General features: G+C 38.2%; 1 protein-coding gene across 1 annotated transcript; it reads right to left on the bottom strand.

Annotated features, from left to right (window-relative positions):
• Positions 1–16,853: 16,853 nt before the first annotated feature.
• On the bottom strand, positions 16,854–19,355 carry LOC148802888 (polygalacturonase-like). Its single transcript, XM_088896251.1, has 4 exons — positions 18,784–19,355; positions 17,806–18,095; positions 17,471–17,699; positions 16,854–17,288 (listed from the first exon to the last, which is right to left on the bottom strand). Exons 1-4 carry the CDS (start codon positions 19,216–19,218, stop codon positions 17,064–17,066), a joined length of 1,179 nt encoding a protein of 392 aa, XP_088752377.1. The 5' UTR covers positions 19,219–19,355; the 3' UTR covers positions 16,854–17,063.
• Between the last annotated feature and the right edge of the window lie 263 nt (positions 19,356–19,618).

The raw sequence follows: 19,618 nt of genomic DNA, 5'->3' as shown, positions 1-19,618 counted from the left end.
CTTTGTAAGGCGGACAAGGGATTTAAACATTTTCTCCAATGAGGTTGATAGATGAAACTTCAATGGAATCTCCCTCCTAGATATCTTCAATGGTGGACCTCCCTATTTTTTTCCATTGGGAGACCACGCCATTCACTAGAAAAAGGAATCTCCATACCACAGCGACATGGTCACTGCTCCATCCACCTTAGCTTTACATCCCACTTTTACGACCTATTCATTTGCTCTGATGTCTGAGTTCTGAAAGTGTAATAATTACATTAAGAGGTATACTGGTATTGGTGAACTTTTCTTTCCTCTGAGAAGTTGTTCTGTGTTCTGAATTCTAAATTCTAAAAATTGTCAAACATCCATTCTAACCCCATATATGAGAATTTTTGCTTGTGTTTTGGGGGTATCATTGGAAAACAAAAGATTGTAAGATTTCTCTTTAAGAGATAAGAGGAAACAAACACCCATTTTCCTCTTAAAGTTGTATGTTTCCTCTTAAGAAGTAAGAGTTAAGAGGAAACGAACAATTCCTTAGATCCAAAATTTTCCCATCATTTGTTCAATGCATGATAAAATTTGGATCCTCATGGAGTGCCTTTTTCAATTGAAACCATTGGATTAACTTCTTTTAACCAAGATTGGTGGGATAGATTGAGGCATGACAAATAGGTTTGCCTATAAACAAGGTTCTAAATATCGACACGCTCGATATGCTGGTAGGGGCATATCAGGCAGTATTGGTCATTCTTTTACTTTTTTTAAGTCCTTTTCAAAACCAGTTAAGGGGGGCTGGTTTAAGGCTCCTCCACCCCCTGAACCGGTCAGAACCTTGATACACCCTCTGTAGGGGCGTATCAGGGTGCTCCCGATACAATACGTATCGACCGATACGGGTCGATACGTGTCGACACTTTGAACCTTGTTAGTGACTTTTTGTTTTCAAAATGTCCAAGGAACCCCATGTTAGTGACTTTTTGTTTTCCAAAACTCACCATTCATTAGAGCACAATCAGTGTTTATTGACAGAAATTGTAGTAGAAATATAATTTTTATGACTAAACTACCCCTAAATGGCATGTCTACCTTATTAAACATATTTTATGTCAACCTAATTTTTATTTTATACACCTTTGTTCTAATTGGCATCTATAGAAGTGGACGTTAGGTCCTACCGAGCCACAAGTCCTCTTCTTGACCATAGATCTTGTCTTGATCTTGGTTCTTGTTGCATTTGAAATTAAAAGGGATAAAGTGACAGTTGTGTTGTGCAAGTAGATATGGAGTATCAGATGAATTTGATTTGAATCAAAAGTATTCTTATTTTTATTCGAAGCTCCCTTTGTACTTAAATATATAAAATGGGCAGAAAACCTTTTAGATCGAAATATTTGAGATATATTTTTGTTGTTTTTTATCAAAGTTTTGCTTAAGTTTACATTTACAACAGAACAAAGGGTAAAATAGTAATCAACCAACATCCATTAGTCTATTTAATGTCAACTTACTGACATGGGGTTCCTTGGGCATTTTGAAAAATTATGGTGATTTTAAGAGAAATGCCGAAAAGTCATGGTGAGTTTTAGACAATTTCCAAAATATTTAAAACGTGATGATTTCCTTGATCATAGAGCCCCAAAATTGGCATCTTGGGCTTTGAAAAAATATCTCAACAAAGTTTCTTGAAAAAGGGTTTAATATGAAATATAGGCAACGAAAGAATTAAAGTCCAAGTTTTGTACTGATAATTGGATAGAATCAAAGCCCATTAAGGATATGGCTATGGAAAGAGACTAGAAGTTGGAAAACCTAGATATAAAAGTGGAAGTATTCTTAATGAAATATAGGAACTACTGGGATTGGGATATGATTAGGGATAAAGTGCCCATTAGGATCTGGGGAGGCTAATCGGTTGGTACCCTCATGGCTTCACTCTCAAATTTGGATATAGATCTCTTATAAACCAGAGTATAGAGGACCATAATATTATCAAATCGATAAAAAAAGTCAAAATTTTTCTTTGGCTTTGTCTCATAGAGAAACTACCAACAAGGACAAACCTTTTTAATATAGGAATGCAAATCACTCCTAAATCTCCTTTCTATAGTTAAATATCAAGTGATCCAATAGGTTTGGACTTGGGTTGACTCCCATATAGGTACCACACCTTGTTGATTCAAATAATTGGGACATATTAAGTTGGTGGATCAGAATGGTGGAAACTAGAATGGAGTCAAATGACCATTTATTTTGAGAAAAAGTGAGCTATATTTTATAGTACCCATGGAAAAACAAAAACAATAAGATTTTTAAAAACCAACATTGTTCTCCAAAAAAGATTGTTGAGAAATATTGGTTGAGCTTAAAATAGAGATACAAATAAACCAAGACTCAAACCCATGCACTGGATTAGGTGGGATCTATAGCCAGTAAATAAAATTAAAATAAACTTTGATGCATCAAGATTATAGTGGAAAATACATTTTTGGGTGTATCATGAGAAGTTTTAAAGGCTGAACTCTAGGGGCCAAGATGGGTGACTTAGGTTCCACTTCAATAATAGTTGCAAAAATGTGGGCTGCTCTAGAAGCCCACAAATTCACTTGTTAGGTCCAAGATGCTCAACTCATCATAGAAGGTGATTCTTTGACGACAATCAAACCCTTCAAGGTGTCTTTTAATCGACGTGGAGGTGCAAGACGATGTTGGAAGATTGCATTTAGGTCACTAGAAGTCTCCCTTAATGAAGTTACCTACCTTCATCTGTACAGAGAAGGAAATGGCGCAGCCAACTGGTTAGCTAACAAAGGTCATCTTGAGAGTGAGTCCTGGTTGCAGCCATTCCTTTATTCGAGATCAACCGATACAAATATAAGCCAAAGTGAATTCATCTGGATGGTCAAATTGTTTGAGCCATCACTTGGCCTCTCTTCTGGGTTTGGTTTTTCTAAAAATTGGAAATTGACTAGAGCCATTGACTTAATTAGAACTTAACGTGGTTACTAGGTCATAGGTTACACACACATGCAAATCAAAATTTTCAGAGACTGTAACTGTGTTTGGTTGTCTAATTGGGGTGTTTTTATCATTTTAAGTAGTTTTTTGAAATCTGCCTATTCCAAGGTACTAAAGGTGCTTTTCACATATTTCTTTAACAAAAAAATTCCATTTAAATCTCAAATTCCAATTTTTAGCATTTTTTATTATTAAAAAAATTGAAAACTAAAGTAAGAATACAAATTAGACATAAAATAATACATACGTACATACATATATATATATATATTACATGCAAAATGTAATCGTACATTATTTAAATGATACAATACATATTTATACACATATACACATGTGTGTGTGTGCATGTGTTAATGTGTAGAGGTAAAGTTGATAGAACACTAACAAGAGCCATGACCGCTTGGGAAGTGAGGATCTTGCCTCTAAGGAAAAAAAGAGCTGATAAGTGCAATGACTCATAGTACTGCTTATAACTCTAGCATGAGGCTAGTATATGACCCTGGCGTGGTTCACTCCTGGACTACCAAACTGCAAGACACCAATGAAGTAAGAATCCTAAAAAGGAAGGATAGTGAAGCGATTGGCTTGAACAAAGAATCTAAGCAGGTGATTCTGGTGATAGTCAAGAAACACCTCAAGAATATGAAGCATAAAAGAGAGATATAGGACCAACAAACAAAACCCCAAGATCGAATGGAAAATGACAAAACTATGACAAAAATTAGAAACAAGATTGGGATCATTAAAAGGCTAATTGATGAAGTCTTGGATGAATAAAAGGAACTCAGAACAAAAAATGAAGATGAACACATGGGTATACACTAGGAAATTGGACATGGAGCAGAGGGTATTAGTGTAATAACGGCTAAAAACTGTACGAATGAAAGTGTCCATCAGATGAAGCCTTACGATGTAGACCTAAGAGAACAAGATAAGATCAGTAATGATCACAAGGAAAGAGAAAATAATCTAAATTCGTGTAAGGTCCTCGATAGACATGAATCGAATCTGTTGGCAAAGAAGAGTAAGAGAAGGGATAAGTACTATTTGGGTCATGGTCGATCTGGCTCTGGGTGCCACATGGCTGCCCAATCACCTCGGCTACATCAGCGTTGCACCACCACCTCCACGGCCTACCTCGACTCTGCATCTCCGTGGTCCACACCTTATCCCCCCAGCCATGTTGACTCCACGCATGCGAATAAGCATGACTAAGATAGGAGAGTGGATGGGGACCACGCCATTGATCAGGTCTCATCCCGAAGACCTTGGCTGTTAACCTCATCCCGACAACCATGGAAGCCTAATCCAATCAGAACACAGACCTTCAACTATAAAAAGGTACTCCCCGCACGAGGTAAGGGATCCAACTTCTAGTTCTCATACCGTTATACTACTCGAACCAGCACTGTTCTCCAACTGCTCGGCCCGACTCCCTACTACCTTCTATTGACTTGAGCGTCGGAGTACCTACCCAGGGATAATTCATCGGGTCTTTGACATTTTGTTGTTCTCAGATCTCATTGTGCAGCTTCGTCATTCCACTTTGGCTTCGCCCAGGTAGCAAGGACTATTTGATTGTGAACATGGTTCTTGCACCACCTTGGGTTGAGCAACATCAAGTACGATAACAACAAAAATACCATTGGTGAGGACACTATGAAGAAAATTCAAACACAAAGAAGGGGCATTCCTGTCATTAAACTTGGAACTGACAAGAGTATCCTTTAAGTAAGCAACAAAGAACAGTTGCATGCAACAAAGAATAGCATGAAGCAAATAGTATCCTTTAAGTGGGATAGGGATCGATTAAAAGAGAAGATTTTTGTAAACCAATGGAGCACCATACGACTCCATATTGAAAATAAATTAAAGGGGATTAGAAATCTAATTATGCAGGACGAAAAGTCTGAGAGTAACGAGGAAGGAAGTGCATATGAAAATTTAAATTCCCAAGAAAAAATGAATGCCCAACTTTGGGATAAATGGGAAGATATCTATAGTGCCACCCTGGATGGTCAAGGTGCAAATAGTAGATTGGATTGGCTCAAGTATAACGCAAAACCAGTGGAAACAATCCTAAGGTTAAATTATGGAACTATACTAACCAAATGAAGGAGCACATGTGAAAATCAATAAGGAAGAGTAATAGTCTTCAAAATGTATAAATAAATGGAAAAAACAAAATGAAACCTATATGGAGAAGCTCTAATGACACCAATGGTGTTATAGAACTGAAGAAGAGATTTTGGAATACAAGAGAAGAAAATGAGATCTTATTTAATAAAGAAATGGAAAAATCAAAGGATTGTGGGTTAGTGATACAATCTCTTAGAATATCACCCAAGGATTATGCTCATATCCAGAATAGAAATAAGGAAGGGAATGCTAATGAAATATTAAATGACAACACTAGGTGATTAATGAAGCCAAAGGAAAATGGTAATCTCCCTTGGTTCCCGAAAACTGAGTCTAATTCAAAATTGGAATACATCTTGAGCTCCCTGCATGGGAATGTGAGAGAGAGGTCAACAAACCATGAGAGTAATGAAAAGGAGGGGAAAACTGATATAACTAGAGAAATATAGTAAGGGAAATGGTGAGTGCAATTAAAAGAAATCATGTCCAATTTAACTCTTACAACTTCCGAGATAAGTGGGAGACTGTAGTTGGATTACTTCCTCTAAAATAATATTCTCTACCTCTACCTCCTATGGGTTGGCAGTGAGGAGTTGTGGAGAACCAATAAAACAAATTACTCCTGAACATAGGCAACAAAAACTTAATTCTCCTCCCCAACCACCCATAATAAAAGAAGCAGCTAAAAGAGTTATAAAAGAGGATGAGAGGAGTACGAACTCAAATTCTTGAAGTGAATCAAATATTAGTGTTAATTAACCTCGTAACCTCGTACTTTCTTTGAAGCTCTAAAAACCAATATGGTTGAAAGCAACAAGGATGGAAAAGCTAGGAAGAACCTTGGGGCTCTGTTCCTTAAGGAATCCAAAATAGCCAAGGTTGAGGAAAGGATTAATAACCAAGTTTGGAAAAACTCTTGGAAGCGAGCTGAAAAGGTCAATTTGGATGAGCTGTGCAATAATCAGCAAGAAAATTATATTGAGTGGGAAGGGTGTATGCATGCAAAGGTCCTTGGTGATCCCGTCTCGATTGAAGTTGCCACAGAAAAGATGGAAACTATGTGAGATCTCCAAAACAAGGTGGACATCCAAAGTATAGGTAATAGGTTCTTCTTAATTACTTTCGAATAAAAAACTAACTATGAATATGTTATGAAGAAAGGCCTGTGGTTTGTTAGTGGATGATACATTGTCCTAATGAAATGGAAAATGGGTTTTAACACCCTCACAGCAACTCTAGACTTTGTCTGCTTGGTTTGCCCATAGAGAGTTGGACTATGGATTGGCTTGGTAGAGTTCTTAGACAAGTTGGGCTAGTAGTTAAGTTAGATGGTAACACTAAAAAGTGGCATAGAATCTTCTTTCCCCGAGTCTTTGTTATGGTTAACCTCTGTAGGCCTTGATCCTAGAGATTCCTATGACTAGTGGGGGTGTCAAACACATCAAAAACATAATGTATGAGAATATAAAAGACTTGTGCATTGGATGTGGCTACCTTGGGCACAAATCCTATAATTGACCTACCATTATGGGTGAAGGGTGGACTAAGGCAAAGAAAAGGAAAAGGTTTACAACTAGGAGACCAAAATTTGCAAGAAAATCATAAATAAAAGGGAAGTGTCTTCCCAGAAAAGCATATGGTTTAAAGACCGAAAGAAAGATGTTGTATCCAAGGCCAAAGCATTGGCCAAAATAAAAACGATTAGTCCTGGTTGCACCTCCCTTGTTCTTGTTCACCATGATAAGCAATGGGTGGTTAAAAATCAAACACTGGCCCAATTGGCTCATCCTACTCAAACCTTGAAGACCTTGTGGGATTCAATAGAGTTAATATTGAGAATAATTTGGATAATGAAAATATGAATGTTGGCAAAGATGATGAAGATGAGTGCGATAATCTTGAAGATGATGAGGATGACCTCCTTGACGAATGTGAAGATCCTACCAAAGACATGGATCAACATTGGATAGTCCAAAATGATAAAAATGACAAAACTGAATCTTTTGTCACAGCAAACCCACGGGCTACCATTATAGATGAACGTAGCAAGGGGAAAGTAACGGCATCCATGATGGAGGAAAGTTAGAGGGGCTGGAAGGCCCACACTTCGTAGACAAGTAAATAATCTGGTCTAGAGTAATCATCCTCCTATTGTTGCAATGCTCGAAACAAGATGTCAATCTTTTGATATAGGAAAACCGGCAAGTAGAATGCATTTTGATCAATGATTTATAGTCATAATCCAATTGGATATTCAGGTGGTATTTGGATGTTTTGAAAAAAATGATCTTTGTAATGGAGACATCATCTACTCTAATGAGAGAACAATCCGTTGTCTCGTTTATGACTGTGAAACTAACATTAGATGGACATGTATTTATTTATGCTCTCCCTAATAGAAGTCTTGAAAAATCGACATGGGATATTATAAGGAAAATTGCAATATCAAATAACTTACCTTGGATGGTCATTGGCAACTTCAATGCTATGAGATCTCTCTAAAAATGTGGGGGACGGCCTGCAAATGTGAACCACATGAACACTTTCAACAATTTAATTGAAGATTGTAACATAATGGATCTAGAAACAAGAGGCTCCAAATATACCTAGAAAAACAACACCATCTTTGAAAAACTAGATAGAACTCTAGTTAATGGGGAATGGTTGATCAGATATCCATATGCCTTTGCTGAAAATTTACAATTCTTAGGTTCGGACCATAACTCTATCATGGTCCATATCAGTAAGAATATTAACTTTGGTTATAAACTGCTTAAATTTGAATTCATGTGGGGTAATGACCCAAACTTGTTATAGTTAATAAAGAATACATGGGAACAAAGGGATGCGGGTTCTAAGGCACAACAATTTATTAGCACACGGTTAGAGAAATTAGAATTTGGAGCAAACAAAATTTTGCGAATATTTTTGAAAAAAAGAAAAAAATATTCTAGATCAATTAAAAATTATCTAAGGGAAATTAATAGAGAACCTAAACAAAAGGGAACTAATAAATCATGAAGCTACCCTACAAAAATAACTCAATAAAATTCTAATTAAGGAAGAGATATTTTGGGCTCAAAAATCAAGACTAGAATGGTTAAATCTAGGAGACCAAAATATAAAATTTTTTCATACCTCTACCCTCATAAAGAGAAATAGAAACCATATCCATAAAATTAAAGAGGATAATAGTAATTGGGTGGAAGAGGTGTTAGTAATTAAAGAGCTATTTGTTAAGAAATTTGAAGATAAATTCAAGGGGGAGGGGGGGGCACCTTGACATGTACAGACAATGTGATTCTGAATTGAAACAAGTAATTATAGAGAGCCAAAATAAAGATCTAATTAAAGAAGTGACCTCGAATGAGATATGGAATGCAATTAATTCTATGGGAGATACCAAAGCTTCAGGGCCTAATGGTTTAAATCCATATTTTTTTAAAAATACAAACCAATAATTAGAAAGTCATTAGAAGATACAATGAAAGTTTTTTTTTTCACTCAGGTTGAATGACAAAGGGTCTAAATCAAACTTTTATCACATTAATTCCCAAAACTAACAACCTTGATTCAACGAAAAAATTTAGGCCAATCAACTTTTGCAATACCTTATATAAAATCATTGCAAAAATACTAGTAAATAGACTCAAACATGAATACCAAAACAAGGTAGACTCAAACCTCTACTAGGGAAAATTATTGCCCCTTACCAAAGTGCATTTGTTTTGGGGAGATAAATAATGGATAACATTTTGATTGCACATGAAATGATGATACAATGAAGAAAAAAAGGGCCAGGTTGGATTAATGGCTTACAAATTTTGTCATGGATAAAGGATATGACAATGTAGAGTGGGAATTCATTAGGAAAACTCTAATCAAAATGGGTTTTCATGATGGGTGGATAAATTGGGTGGTGCAATGTATCGACATAGTATCCTACCGGATTTTAGTCAATGAATCTCCTACAAGGACCTTCAATCCCACTAGAGGAATTAAGCAAGGATACCCATTTTCCCCGTATATATTTGTGTTGTGTAGTGAAGCACTATGTAAGCTTTTTAGTAAAGGAGACCAAAAAGACAAGAAAATCCTTGGATTTAAACCTTCAAGAGGAGGGCCAACGATATCAATTTTGTAATTTGCTAATGACTGTAATGTGTTTGCAAAAGAAAATTTAGAATAATGCATTAAGAATCAAGGAAATCATAGAGAGATATGCTAGAGCATCTGGTCAAAAACCAATTTTTAGCAAATCCACCATTTTCTTCTCCAAAAATATTCATAAAAGGATACATAAAGTCCTCTTTAGAGTCATAAAAGTCCCAATAGAGAAGAAAAAAGAAACCTACTTGGGGGCCCCAATCATTGAGGGTAGAGTAACTGGTGCAGTGTGAGGCGCTCTAACAGAGACGATTTCACGAGCAAACCTTACGATCGAGTTTCAGTCCAGAAACCGATAACACTCACGAAGAATATTAAGCGTACAACTTCAATAGTAGATTAAAGTTGATAAAGAAAGTCTTGTTCTTCTTTAACACCTAAAACACAAGTATTTATAACGTGCCAAAATAATGGCAAACTTGTAAATATTAGATAGCTAAAGTAAGTAAATAACTCAGCAAGATTTTGATAACCATCATCCGACGCTGAGTAACATAAGGATTCCTCTCTAAGACGGAATTGGCGCCGGTTCAGTTCGGTCGCAGGGTCGGTTAAGAACAGGCACTCCATCATTCACCTCCACTTGAGAAGAACTCGACCTCGAGTCATGATCACGATATGCAAGCGTCACCTTAGGCAAATAAAGATGAAGATCAGCAACGTTAAAAGTTTTGGAAATACCCATGTAATTAGGCAAATCCACCACATAAGCATTGTCATTGATCTTCTTAATAATCTTGTACGGACCATACTTCCTAGGCTTTAGCTTGCTATGCTTCCCAACAGGTATGCGTTCCTTCCTTAAGAACACCATGACTTCATCATCGATTGCAAACACCTTGTACTTTCAATGCTTGTCAGCTGCAAGTTTATACTTCTCATTGGCCCTTTGAAGTTTCTGCTTTACTTCCTCTTGCACTGATTGAATCTGACCTGCCAACTGCTCAGCTATAGTACCAAGACCCGGTACCCTGGGTAGCGTCACCAAATCCAAAGCATGGTTAGGTACTTTCATATAAACAATAGAAAATTGTGATCTACCTGTAGAGCTATGAACTGCATTGTTGTAGGCAAACTCTGCTTGAGCTACAACAAAGTCCCACTGCTTCGGCCTTTCTTTGCAAATACTACGAATCAGGTTACCCAGAGTTTGATTTACTACTTATGTCTACCCATCAGTCTGTGAATGAGTTGTACTGCTGAAATTCAAAGACGAGTCAAATAGCTTCCACAAAGTAATCCAGAAGTGACTCAAGAACCTCGTATCTCTGTCTAACGTAATGGTCTTAGGCACCCCATGCAAACGAACAACCTCCCTAAAGAATAGTTTGGTTGTTGCTGTTGCATCTGTAGTCTTCTTACATGGAAGGAAATGCGCCATCTTGGAAAACCTGTCAACAACCACAAACACGGAATCCATGTTTCGTGGGGTTTTTGCAAACCCAACACGAAATCCATAGACAAATCTTCCCAAATAGCAGTAGGAACTGGTAAAGGCATGTAAAGACCAGTATTCTGATCTTGTCCCTTAGCTGTCTGACATATATAACACCTACTCATGATAGTAGCCACATCTCTCCTCAGCTTAGGCCAGTAGTAACGCCCCTTGATAGCCTCAATCGTCTTGTCCCTCCCAAGGTGTCCTGCTAAACCACCACCATGCAAATCCCTAATGACTCTCGCGAAGAGATGTGCAAGGAATACACAATCGGTCTCCCTTCATAAGAAACCCATCATGCACGTAAAAGTCACCCAATGGTTGCCTGGACATGCACTTCTCCCAAACCTGCTTGAAGTCTTCATCTTGAGCATACAGATCTTTCAAACATTCAAAACCCACAATCTCAACGCTAAGAGTCTTAATCAGGGCCACACGTCTACTCAAAGCATCCGCCACCGTATTTTGTTGTCCTGACTTATACACAATCTTGTATGGGAATTTATCAACAAAAGCAGACCACCTAGCATGCAGATCACTCCTCAACTGTTTTTGATTACTTAAATACTTAAGAGCTTGGTGATCGGTGTAAAGGACAAATTCTTTAGCAATCAAATAGTGTAAAGGACAAACTCTTTCTAGCTTCACATAGCTTCTCACTAAAGAAAGCAATTGGTCACTTCTCTTGTGATAACATAGCCCCTATGCCCACTCCACTAGCATCACACTCAACCTCAAATAACTTGTCAAAGCTTGGCAGAGCTAAGACAGGAGCGGTACATAACTTCTCTTTTATTAGAGCAAAACTTTGCTCTTGTTCCTCTCCCCATTGAAACTTACCTTTCTTCAAACACTCAGTAATAGGAGCTATAATACTACTAAAGTGTTTAATAAACCGCCTATAGAAAGTTGTTAATCCATGAAAATGCCTCACATTGCTCACATTCTTTGGAGTTGGCCACTCTCTAATAGCTCGCACTTTCTCCTCATCTACTTTAATCCCATTCTTACTTACAACGAAACCCAAGAACAATAAACTATCACTCATAAAAGTACATTTTTTCAAATTAGCATATAGTTTATTTTCTCTCAACACACTCAATACCCCTTGGATATGTCCCATGTGCTCATCAACAGATTTACTATAAATCAAAATATCATCAAAATACACCACAACAAATTTACCAATGAAATGGCGTAGTACTTGATTCATCAGTCTCATAAAGGTGTTTGGTGCGTTGGTTAGTCCAAAAGGCATGACTAACCACTCAAACAATCCTTCTCTTGTCTTGAAAGCTGTCTTCCATTCATCTCCGGGGCGGATTCTGATCTGATGATAACCACTTCTGAGATCAATCTTGGTAAAGACCACAGCCCCATCAAGTTGATCAAGCATGTCATCCAGTCTAGGAATGGGAAACTTGTAGCCAATAGTGATTTTGTTGATTGCTCTGCTGTCAACACACATCCTCCAACTCCCATCTTTCTTCAGTGTCAATAATGTCGGCACTGCACAAGGACTCATACTAACTTGAATGTGCCCTTTTCTCAACAGCTCCTCTACCTTCTCCCGCAAGATCTCATTCTCTTTAGGACTCATCTTGAAGTGTGGCAGATTAGGTAGGCTAGCACCAGGAACTAAATCAATGTGGTGCTGAATGTCTCGCATGGGTGGTAGCTCATTAGGCAACTCGTCAGAAACTACATCATGAAACTCGTCGAGCAATCCCTGCACATCCACTAGAATTTTATTCACTCCTAGTGGTTCACTCACACTCTCCCCTTTTATAACCAACAAGTGGACCTCGCGGTATCTTTACACTCCCTTACAAACTCAGAGTGTCAATGCGTTATGGTAAGAAAATTCCTCCCCTCCACTTTTGAAGCTTTGGTTAGGTTCTTTTCTGCCATAGGCAACAATGTATAGCGCACACCCTCTTTCTCAAGCTGGTATGCGTTCTTCCTACCCAAGTGTTTAGCATCTACATCAAACTGCCAAGGTCTACCAAACAAAATATGGCAAGCATCCATATCCACAATATCACAATAAACCTCATTAGTATACTTACCAATAGAAAATGGAACCTTGTAGCGTTCATCCACACGTACGCCACCAACTTCTTTGATCCACCCAATCGTGTAAGGGTTCGGTTGTTTCTCAGGAATTAGTTGCAGCTTCTTCACCACATCTCTGCTAATAATGTTCTCCTGATTGCCACTATCAATAATCAATTCAAATAATTGACCTTGCACCATACACCTAGTGTGAAATAGCCTGTGTCGTGTGTCATCCCTATTTTTCTGAGATAACATAAGCTTCCTCACAACACACGTGTACTCTTCATGTTCATAAACACCTCCTTCGTCCTCTCCATCGGGCCCACAATATACTTCATCATCACAAACTTCTTCCTCCTCCCTTTCTACTACGTTAACTGCTTTTCTCCTGGGACAATCACTGGACCTATGCCCAACCTCATTACACTTGAAACACTTAAAAGGAATAGGTTTTGCATTAGGATTAATGTTTTTAGGAGGGTTTGAAGTGTTACCTCGAGTGTTTCCTCCTGTTGCAGCCTTATTGGTGTTAGCTACATTAGGCGAGTTGGGAGGTTGCACACCTTGAGTTGGCTTGCCCTTATCAGCCGTTGCTTGCCTATTGTCATTCCCACTATACCGTCGATAATTGTCAGCCCGAGTCCTCTCTTGAGACATTAACTCAGCTTTCAAAGCTAAGTTCCTCGCTTCCTGTACACTCATAATCATCTGGACTCCAATTTTGTCTCGAATAGCGGGCTTCAAACTACTCAAATAACGAGTTGCTTGTTGATTGTCACTTTCTGGCAGTTGCTTTCTCTCAGCCAGTCTCAGAAACTCCGAGGTGTACTCATTCACACTCATTCCCTATGCACATCTTTTATACGATTCAAACATATATTGTTCGTAATCAGGAGGCAAAAACCTACCTCTTATTAATTGTTTCATACGTCTCCATGTTCGAAATAGACCTCTTCCTTCTCTAATCCGAGTCTCCCTCATTCATTCCCACCAGACAGATGCTCCTCCCTTTAATCGAAAAGTTACTAGTTTCACCCTTCTCTCTTCCGGGATCTCCATGTACTCAAAGAAACGATCTACCTCGGTAATCCAATCTAGAAGACCCTCTATATCCAGATCTCCACTAAAAGTAGGGATATCCACTTTTAGTTTAAACTCATCATCATTCCGATGGCAATTAAAATTGCCATGATATCGCCAATTCCTACCAGTCCTACCATCACCGGGATTAATTGGAGCAACGCCAAACTCTAACTCATCATCGCTATCATCATCAATAATAGGGTTCCTAGGTAATTGATGTATAGGATCAATGATTGGCCTACCGTGGTTATCTCTTCTAGCTTGATTCAATGCATTGTTCCCGTTCCTTGGAACATCCTCTCGCAACATAGTCCATAGTTGTCCAGCGATCTCTGTCAACTGTTGTTCAATGTTACGAGTTGTTGTTCACTGCTCTTCGATTGCTCTCCAAACAGCTTGTAACCCCTGATCTCCGTCACGAGGTTGGTTGCGATTGCTACCATCTTGGTTGGCCATCTGATTGGGCGAACTCCCGGTCTGATACCACCTGGCGCATAAGGCGCTCTAACAAAGACGATTTCACGAGCAAACCTTACGTTCAAGTTTTAGTCTAGAAACCGATAACACTCACAAAGAATATTATGCGTACAGCTTCAATAGTAGATTAAAGTTGATAAAGAAAGTCTTGTTCTTCTTTAATACCTAAAATGGAAGAATTTATAACGTGCCAAAATAATGCCAAACTTGTAAATATTAGATAGCCAAAGTAAGTATAACTTAGCTAGATTTCGATAACCATCATCCGACGCCAGGTAACATAAGGATTCCTCTCTAAGACGGAACTGGCGCCGGTTCAGTTCGGTCACAGGGTCGGTTAAGAATAGGCACTCCATCAGTAACCAAAGAAACATTCAGGAAAGTGAAAGACAATGTTAATAAGAAGCTTGTGGTATAGGAAAAAAGCTCCCTCTTTCTAGCCGAAAGGGTTGCCCTTCTAAAAGCCTCCATTTCAATGATGCCTTAGTTTTTAATGAGGTCTTTTAATCTCCCCAAAATTATGGTGGAGAATTTGGAAAAGAAACAAAGAAACTTTCTATGGGGAGGCAAGGTAAAGAAAAAAATAAATTTAATTAAATGGGACACTCTTTGCAAGTCCAAGCTGAATGGTAGTTGGGGATTGAAAAAGTTATAGTGGGTAACTTTTGACTCAAGTGGATAATTGTGGGTCAAAGTAGTAAAAAATGAATATACAAAAAATAATAATTTCTAGCTTATCAAGCCGAAAAAGAACATCTCTTGGGCCTGAAGAGGCATTCTTGAAATCAGAGATATCCTTAAGCATGGAAGTGGATGAAAGTTGGATAATGGCCAATCTATTGATTTATGGAATGATATATGGGTGGGAAATTCCCCTCTACAAAGTACTAGGGAGTCAAGCCAAGATATCCAAAATCAAAAGGTGTGTGACTTTATTAAGGATGATAAGATGTGGGATAAAGAAAAAATAATAAAGATTCTCCCCCAAAACTTAGGGGAAAGAATCAAAGTTATCCCCATCCCAGTTAGGAATGAATGTGATTCCATGATTTGGAAACCAGATCCCAAAGGTTAGTACTCGATAAATATTGCTTATAGGCTAATGGAAGGTGATTGGGATCACACTAATTTCTATGGGGGTCTAGGAAGTATTTGGAAATTGAACTGTCCACAAAGGGTTATTTTCTTCCTTTACCTGTCCTTAAAAAGGAAAATTTTAACAAGAGCATGGCTAAGGAATTGGGGCCTAAGAATTGAAGCTGAATGTCCATTCTATTGCGAGGAAGAAGATGCTAAACACATCTTCCTCTACTGTTGGGATTCAAGTCTTATTTGGGATACCTTGGGGCATACCAACCTCCTTCCGATACTAAATGAAAACTTGTTGGAGTGGTGGAATAGAATTCGAACAGATAATACCATACAAAACATTAGGATGGAAAAGTTAGGGTTTAACTTTGGAATATATGGAAGAGGAGAAATGAGAAAACTTTTAATAATAAGAACATTCCCCCTTGCATAACGGGGGAAAAGGTTAGAACTGATCTATATGAATTTACCAACTTCTTCTCCTATGTGAATAAACATGGGAAAAAGGAAAGGGTAAATCTATCAATGGGCTGGGTGAAACTGCTTAATGGGGAACTAAAAATCAAGTTTGATGCATCTTGGAAGATAAACAGAAAAAGTGCGCTATGAGCTATTATGAGAAATGAGTTTGGTCAAGCCTTATGTTATAGTTTTAGAGATATAGGGGAGTGTTCAATAAATGAAAGCTTGGGTGGCCATTGAAGCCCATGAAAGCTTGCAGGTTTTCTCATCATAAACTTGTCATTGAAGGTGATTCAAGTCTTATTATTAACTTTCTATGTGGAAGGATGGAGCCCCCTGGAAGATCAGCAACTTCATCAAAGTCTGTATGGACATCAAACAACCAAATTGTAAGGCTGTAAAACGCTTTTAGGATAGATTTTGTACGTAAGGCACAGTTTGGAATGAGTGTAAATATAAATATTTACAGTATAAATATAAGGTTTAGAAATTCTGTATACAAGCATTTGCACTCTACATATTTACATTTGCACTCTTTCCAAACTAGGCCTAAAGCCTAATGTTCCATTTCTTGGCATTGCAAATTTTATTTGTGCTGAAGTGAATATATGGGAGTGCAAATAGGCTGAGTGTAAATTCTGGTTTATTTTTGCTTTAGGTTTTACTTCCTTTTATTTGTTTGTATGGAGTAAAACAGAAAGTACTATGATATATTCCCCACTTTAGATAAAAGAGAATGAAGGCAAGAGGAAGGCTATTTATCTAGGAGTAAGGGAGGAAGTAAAATGACATTGTCCCCATTTTATTTTAGAGATAATTAGGGTATAAATTTAGCATCATATAGGAGTACAAATTATACTTACAAACAAGCAAACAAATGCAAAATTAAGCTGTGTAAAAACAAATAGAGTCCAAGCCATCCTAAGTTAGTAGATTCCTCTTAATGATCACAATCACAAAATAAATATAGCAATACTACATAGTTTCCTTTTCCATTAAATAAGCATTCCCATTCTCATTCGGTAGTACAAGAATGAAGAGCAATTATGGTATCTACTACACTGCTATTTGTAGAAAGCTCCTGGTGTTAATCTGGGTATTTATGTATTTTCCCTATAGTCTATAGTCGTCTATAGTCTATAGTCTATAGACAGCTTGTTGGTTCAACGACACCAGAAGCTTTTCCTCCAGCATTGCTACAAAATGATTTGGCAGCTTGATTTTCAATTGCATAGGTGAGCCTTACATCTTCCATCGTGATCCCGGTACATGGGTTCTTTGGGCTGCAGTTGAATTTCACAGCTACTTGTGTTGCTGATGTTCCTTGGATGTTCTTGTATGTCACCTCACTGATTTGTATGCCTGACACCTGTAAAAACCCCATAAATATATTGATTTCAAGGCATTTAAATAATAACATTTTGAAAACCCATATTATCTTTTAATATAGATAATAAAATAATGGACCCGGAAGCCCATTTCTGGGCCCAACTCAAGGCTGTCATTTTTGGAGAGAGATTTTTTTACCAAAATACCCTTATAATACTGTACCTGATGTGGGCAATTTTCACCATGAGGGCAGTAATTTTGGTCGATTATGATGGGGTTTTCCACATTGTTCATGATGGCGTGCTCAAAAAGGACTCCTTTTACAAATCCATTACTGGGTCTTGCCCATGTCTTAATCCTCAGCCCATTATCAGTACCAGACAAAGTAACAGTTTTAACTGTCACGTTCTGGACGCCTGCTTCTTTGAGCTCCTTGCCAAGGCTTCCAATGCTGCAGCAAGGGAATCCCCACACAAACCTCAACCCTATATTCCTACAAAGTGATGATGAATCATACATAATAAGTAGTTTAAATACATTGATCTAATTAATCTAACCTGATGCCATGCCCTGGTCCACATGCAATGTTCTCTATCCACAAGTTGGTAGTACCGGGGCCAATAGAGATGCAGTCGTCGCCGGTCTTGATGTTAGAGCTCTGGATCGTGACAGCCGACGATGATTCAACATGAATGCCATCAGTGTTCGGGCTGTTTCCTGAGGCTGCAATCTTCACCCCTTGCACATTGACATTCTGGCAATCATCGATCACAATGTGGTATAACTGGCTATTTATCGATGATAATCCATTGATCGCAATGTTCTTTGAATTTGTAATGGTTAGAGACTGCACTAGCAACCCACAAACAAAGAAGAAAAAGAAGTGTCAATATGTGTTATGGGCTTCATGCTAGGTCTGGAATTCAGAGGTCAGTTGAACATTTTCTTGTTATTCTTATCAAGTTTTCTAAGGAAAAGGTTCTACTAGGAGGGTCATTGCAGAAGAAATCTAATTAGCGACCCTCTATCTATGGGACAGATATCAGTCTAGACTATGTATATATAAATTCCTACTTTGGAGGATTTATTTAATAAAATTAAACAAACTAAATTAATATAGTATATGAATAGACTAATTTCCTTGTTCATTCCTTGTTAAAGATATATGTGAATATAATGGACTCTGTGGAGTGAACATGCATGTGGCCAATACAAAAATTAAGGTCTTTCATTCGATGGATAGTATTGGTGCTGGATGCATCGCTGGACACGTAGGCAGAGCCCTGTTGACAGCCCAATCTGTCGATGGACAGCCAAATTAAGTTTTCTCTCTCCAACCAGGATAATTATATTTATAGCTAGGTAGGGTCACTAATTAAGAGAAAGAAGCTAATTCACTCCATGAAGCTCTATCACTTCACTGTTTCACTACTCTCCTTTCAGAAAATACTAAAGAATATTTTCGGGCAAACTTGGAATCACGTACACACGACAGAAATGAGAACTTAATTAGTTGTTAGCTATTATCAACTTACCCTGGCTCCGTTCGGGCAACTCTTCCCGGCAGCCTTGCAAGCCCACAGGGCAGATCCTTGCCCATCAAGGGTCCCTCCGTAGATTGAAACCCCATTGACGTCCCGGAAGGAAAGCCAGTAACCGGAGCTACCAAGGATACGGTAGGCGGAGGGGGCCACGAGTGTCCCGTCCAAACGTATTGTGATGTCGTTGTTCTTGCATTGGCCGCTGAACACTGCATGATTGAGTAAGTATCTCCCCGGTGGGACATAGATCATGGCGGAACTGACCGAACCGCAAGCCCCAGCCCATGCTTTGAGGAATGCAGGAGTTGAGTCAGTTTTGCCATCGGCTTTGGCTCCAAAGCTGGCTACATTGTAAGTTGCAGCTTCAGATGTTGAATAGATGAATACGTAGATAAGTGAGAGAAGAAAATTAGTGGTGGGTTTCGACATTTTGATTGAGAGAGAGGAAGAGGATGAGCCGAACTATGTGAGAGGAGGAGATTATCAGAAAGTCGACCCAAATTAATGATCGATCGAGAAACTTTGGATGATTTGTTAAGCTGTGTAGGAGAGAGAGATGAGAGAAAGTTAGAGAGCGTCGGGCTATTTATAAGATTTACCAAGGGGTTGGAGATGGGCACAAGCCAAAGCAAATTGGGTGGATTTGAATATATAAATCAGAGAAATATAACAAATTAAGTAGCTTTCATTCATGTTACGTATAGTAAATAGTTCAATAAGAACATGTCCTCCTTATGTAAGCCATTTGTTAGTTGTAGTTGATCTTAGTGAATTAATGGTGCCCCACAGGATCTAGAGTTTCATGTTATATGTGGACTGATTGATAATG

This window comes from Nelumbo nucifera, chromosome 1 (genome assembly GCF_055504915.1).
Source record: "Nelumbo nucifera cultivar China Antique chromosome 1, China Antique-T2T, whole genome shotgun sequence".
Taxonomy (NCBI): Eukaryota; Viridiplantae; Streptophyta; class Magnoliopsida; order Proteales; family Nelumbonaceae; genus Nelumbo; species Nelumbo nucifera.
The sequence above is the reverse complement of the archived record's forward strand: the minus strand, read 5'-3'. Positions and strand labels throughout refer to the sequence as shown.

Excerpts from the sequence above, each read along its gene's own strand:
- LOC148802888 (XM_088896251.1), bottom strand. The coding sequence starts at position 19,218 with ATGTCGAAACCCACCACTAATTTTCTTCTCTCACTTATCTACGTATTC. Across the intron at positions 18,096-18,783 it reads GTTGCCCGAACGGAGCCAGG|TCTCTAACCATTACAAATTC; the intron begins GTAAGTTGATAA and ends TTGCTAGTGCAG. Across the intron at positions 17,289-17,470 it reads GTGAAAATTGCCCACATCAG|GTGTCAGGCATACAAATCAG; the intron begins GTACAGTATTAT and ends GGGTTTTTACAG.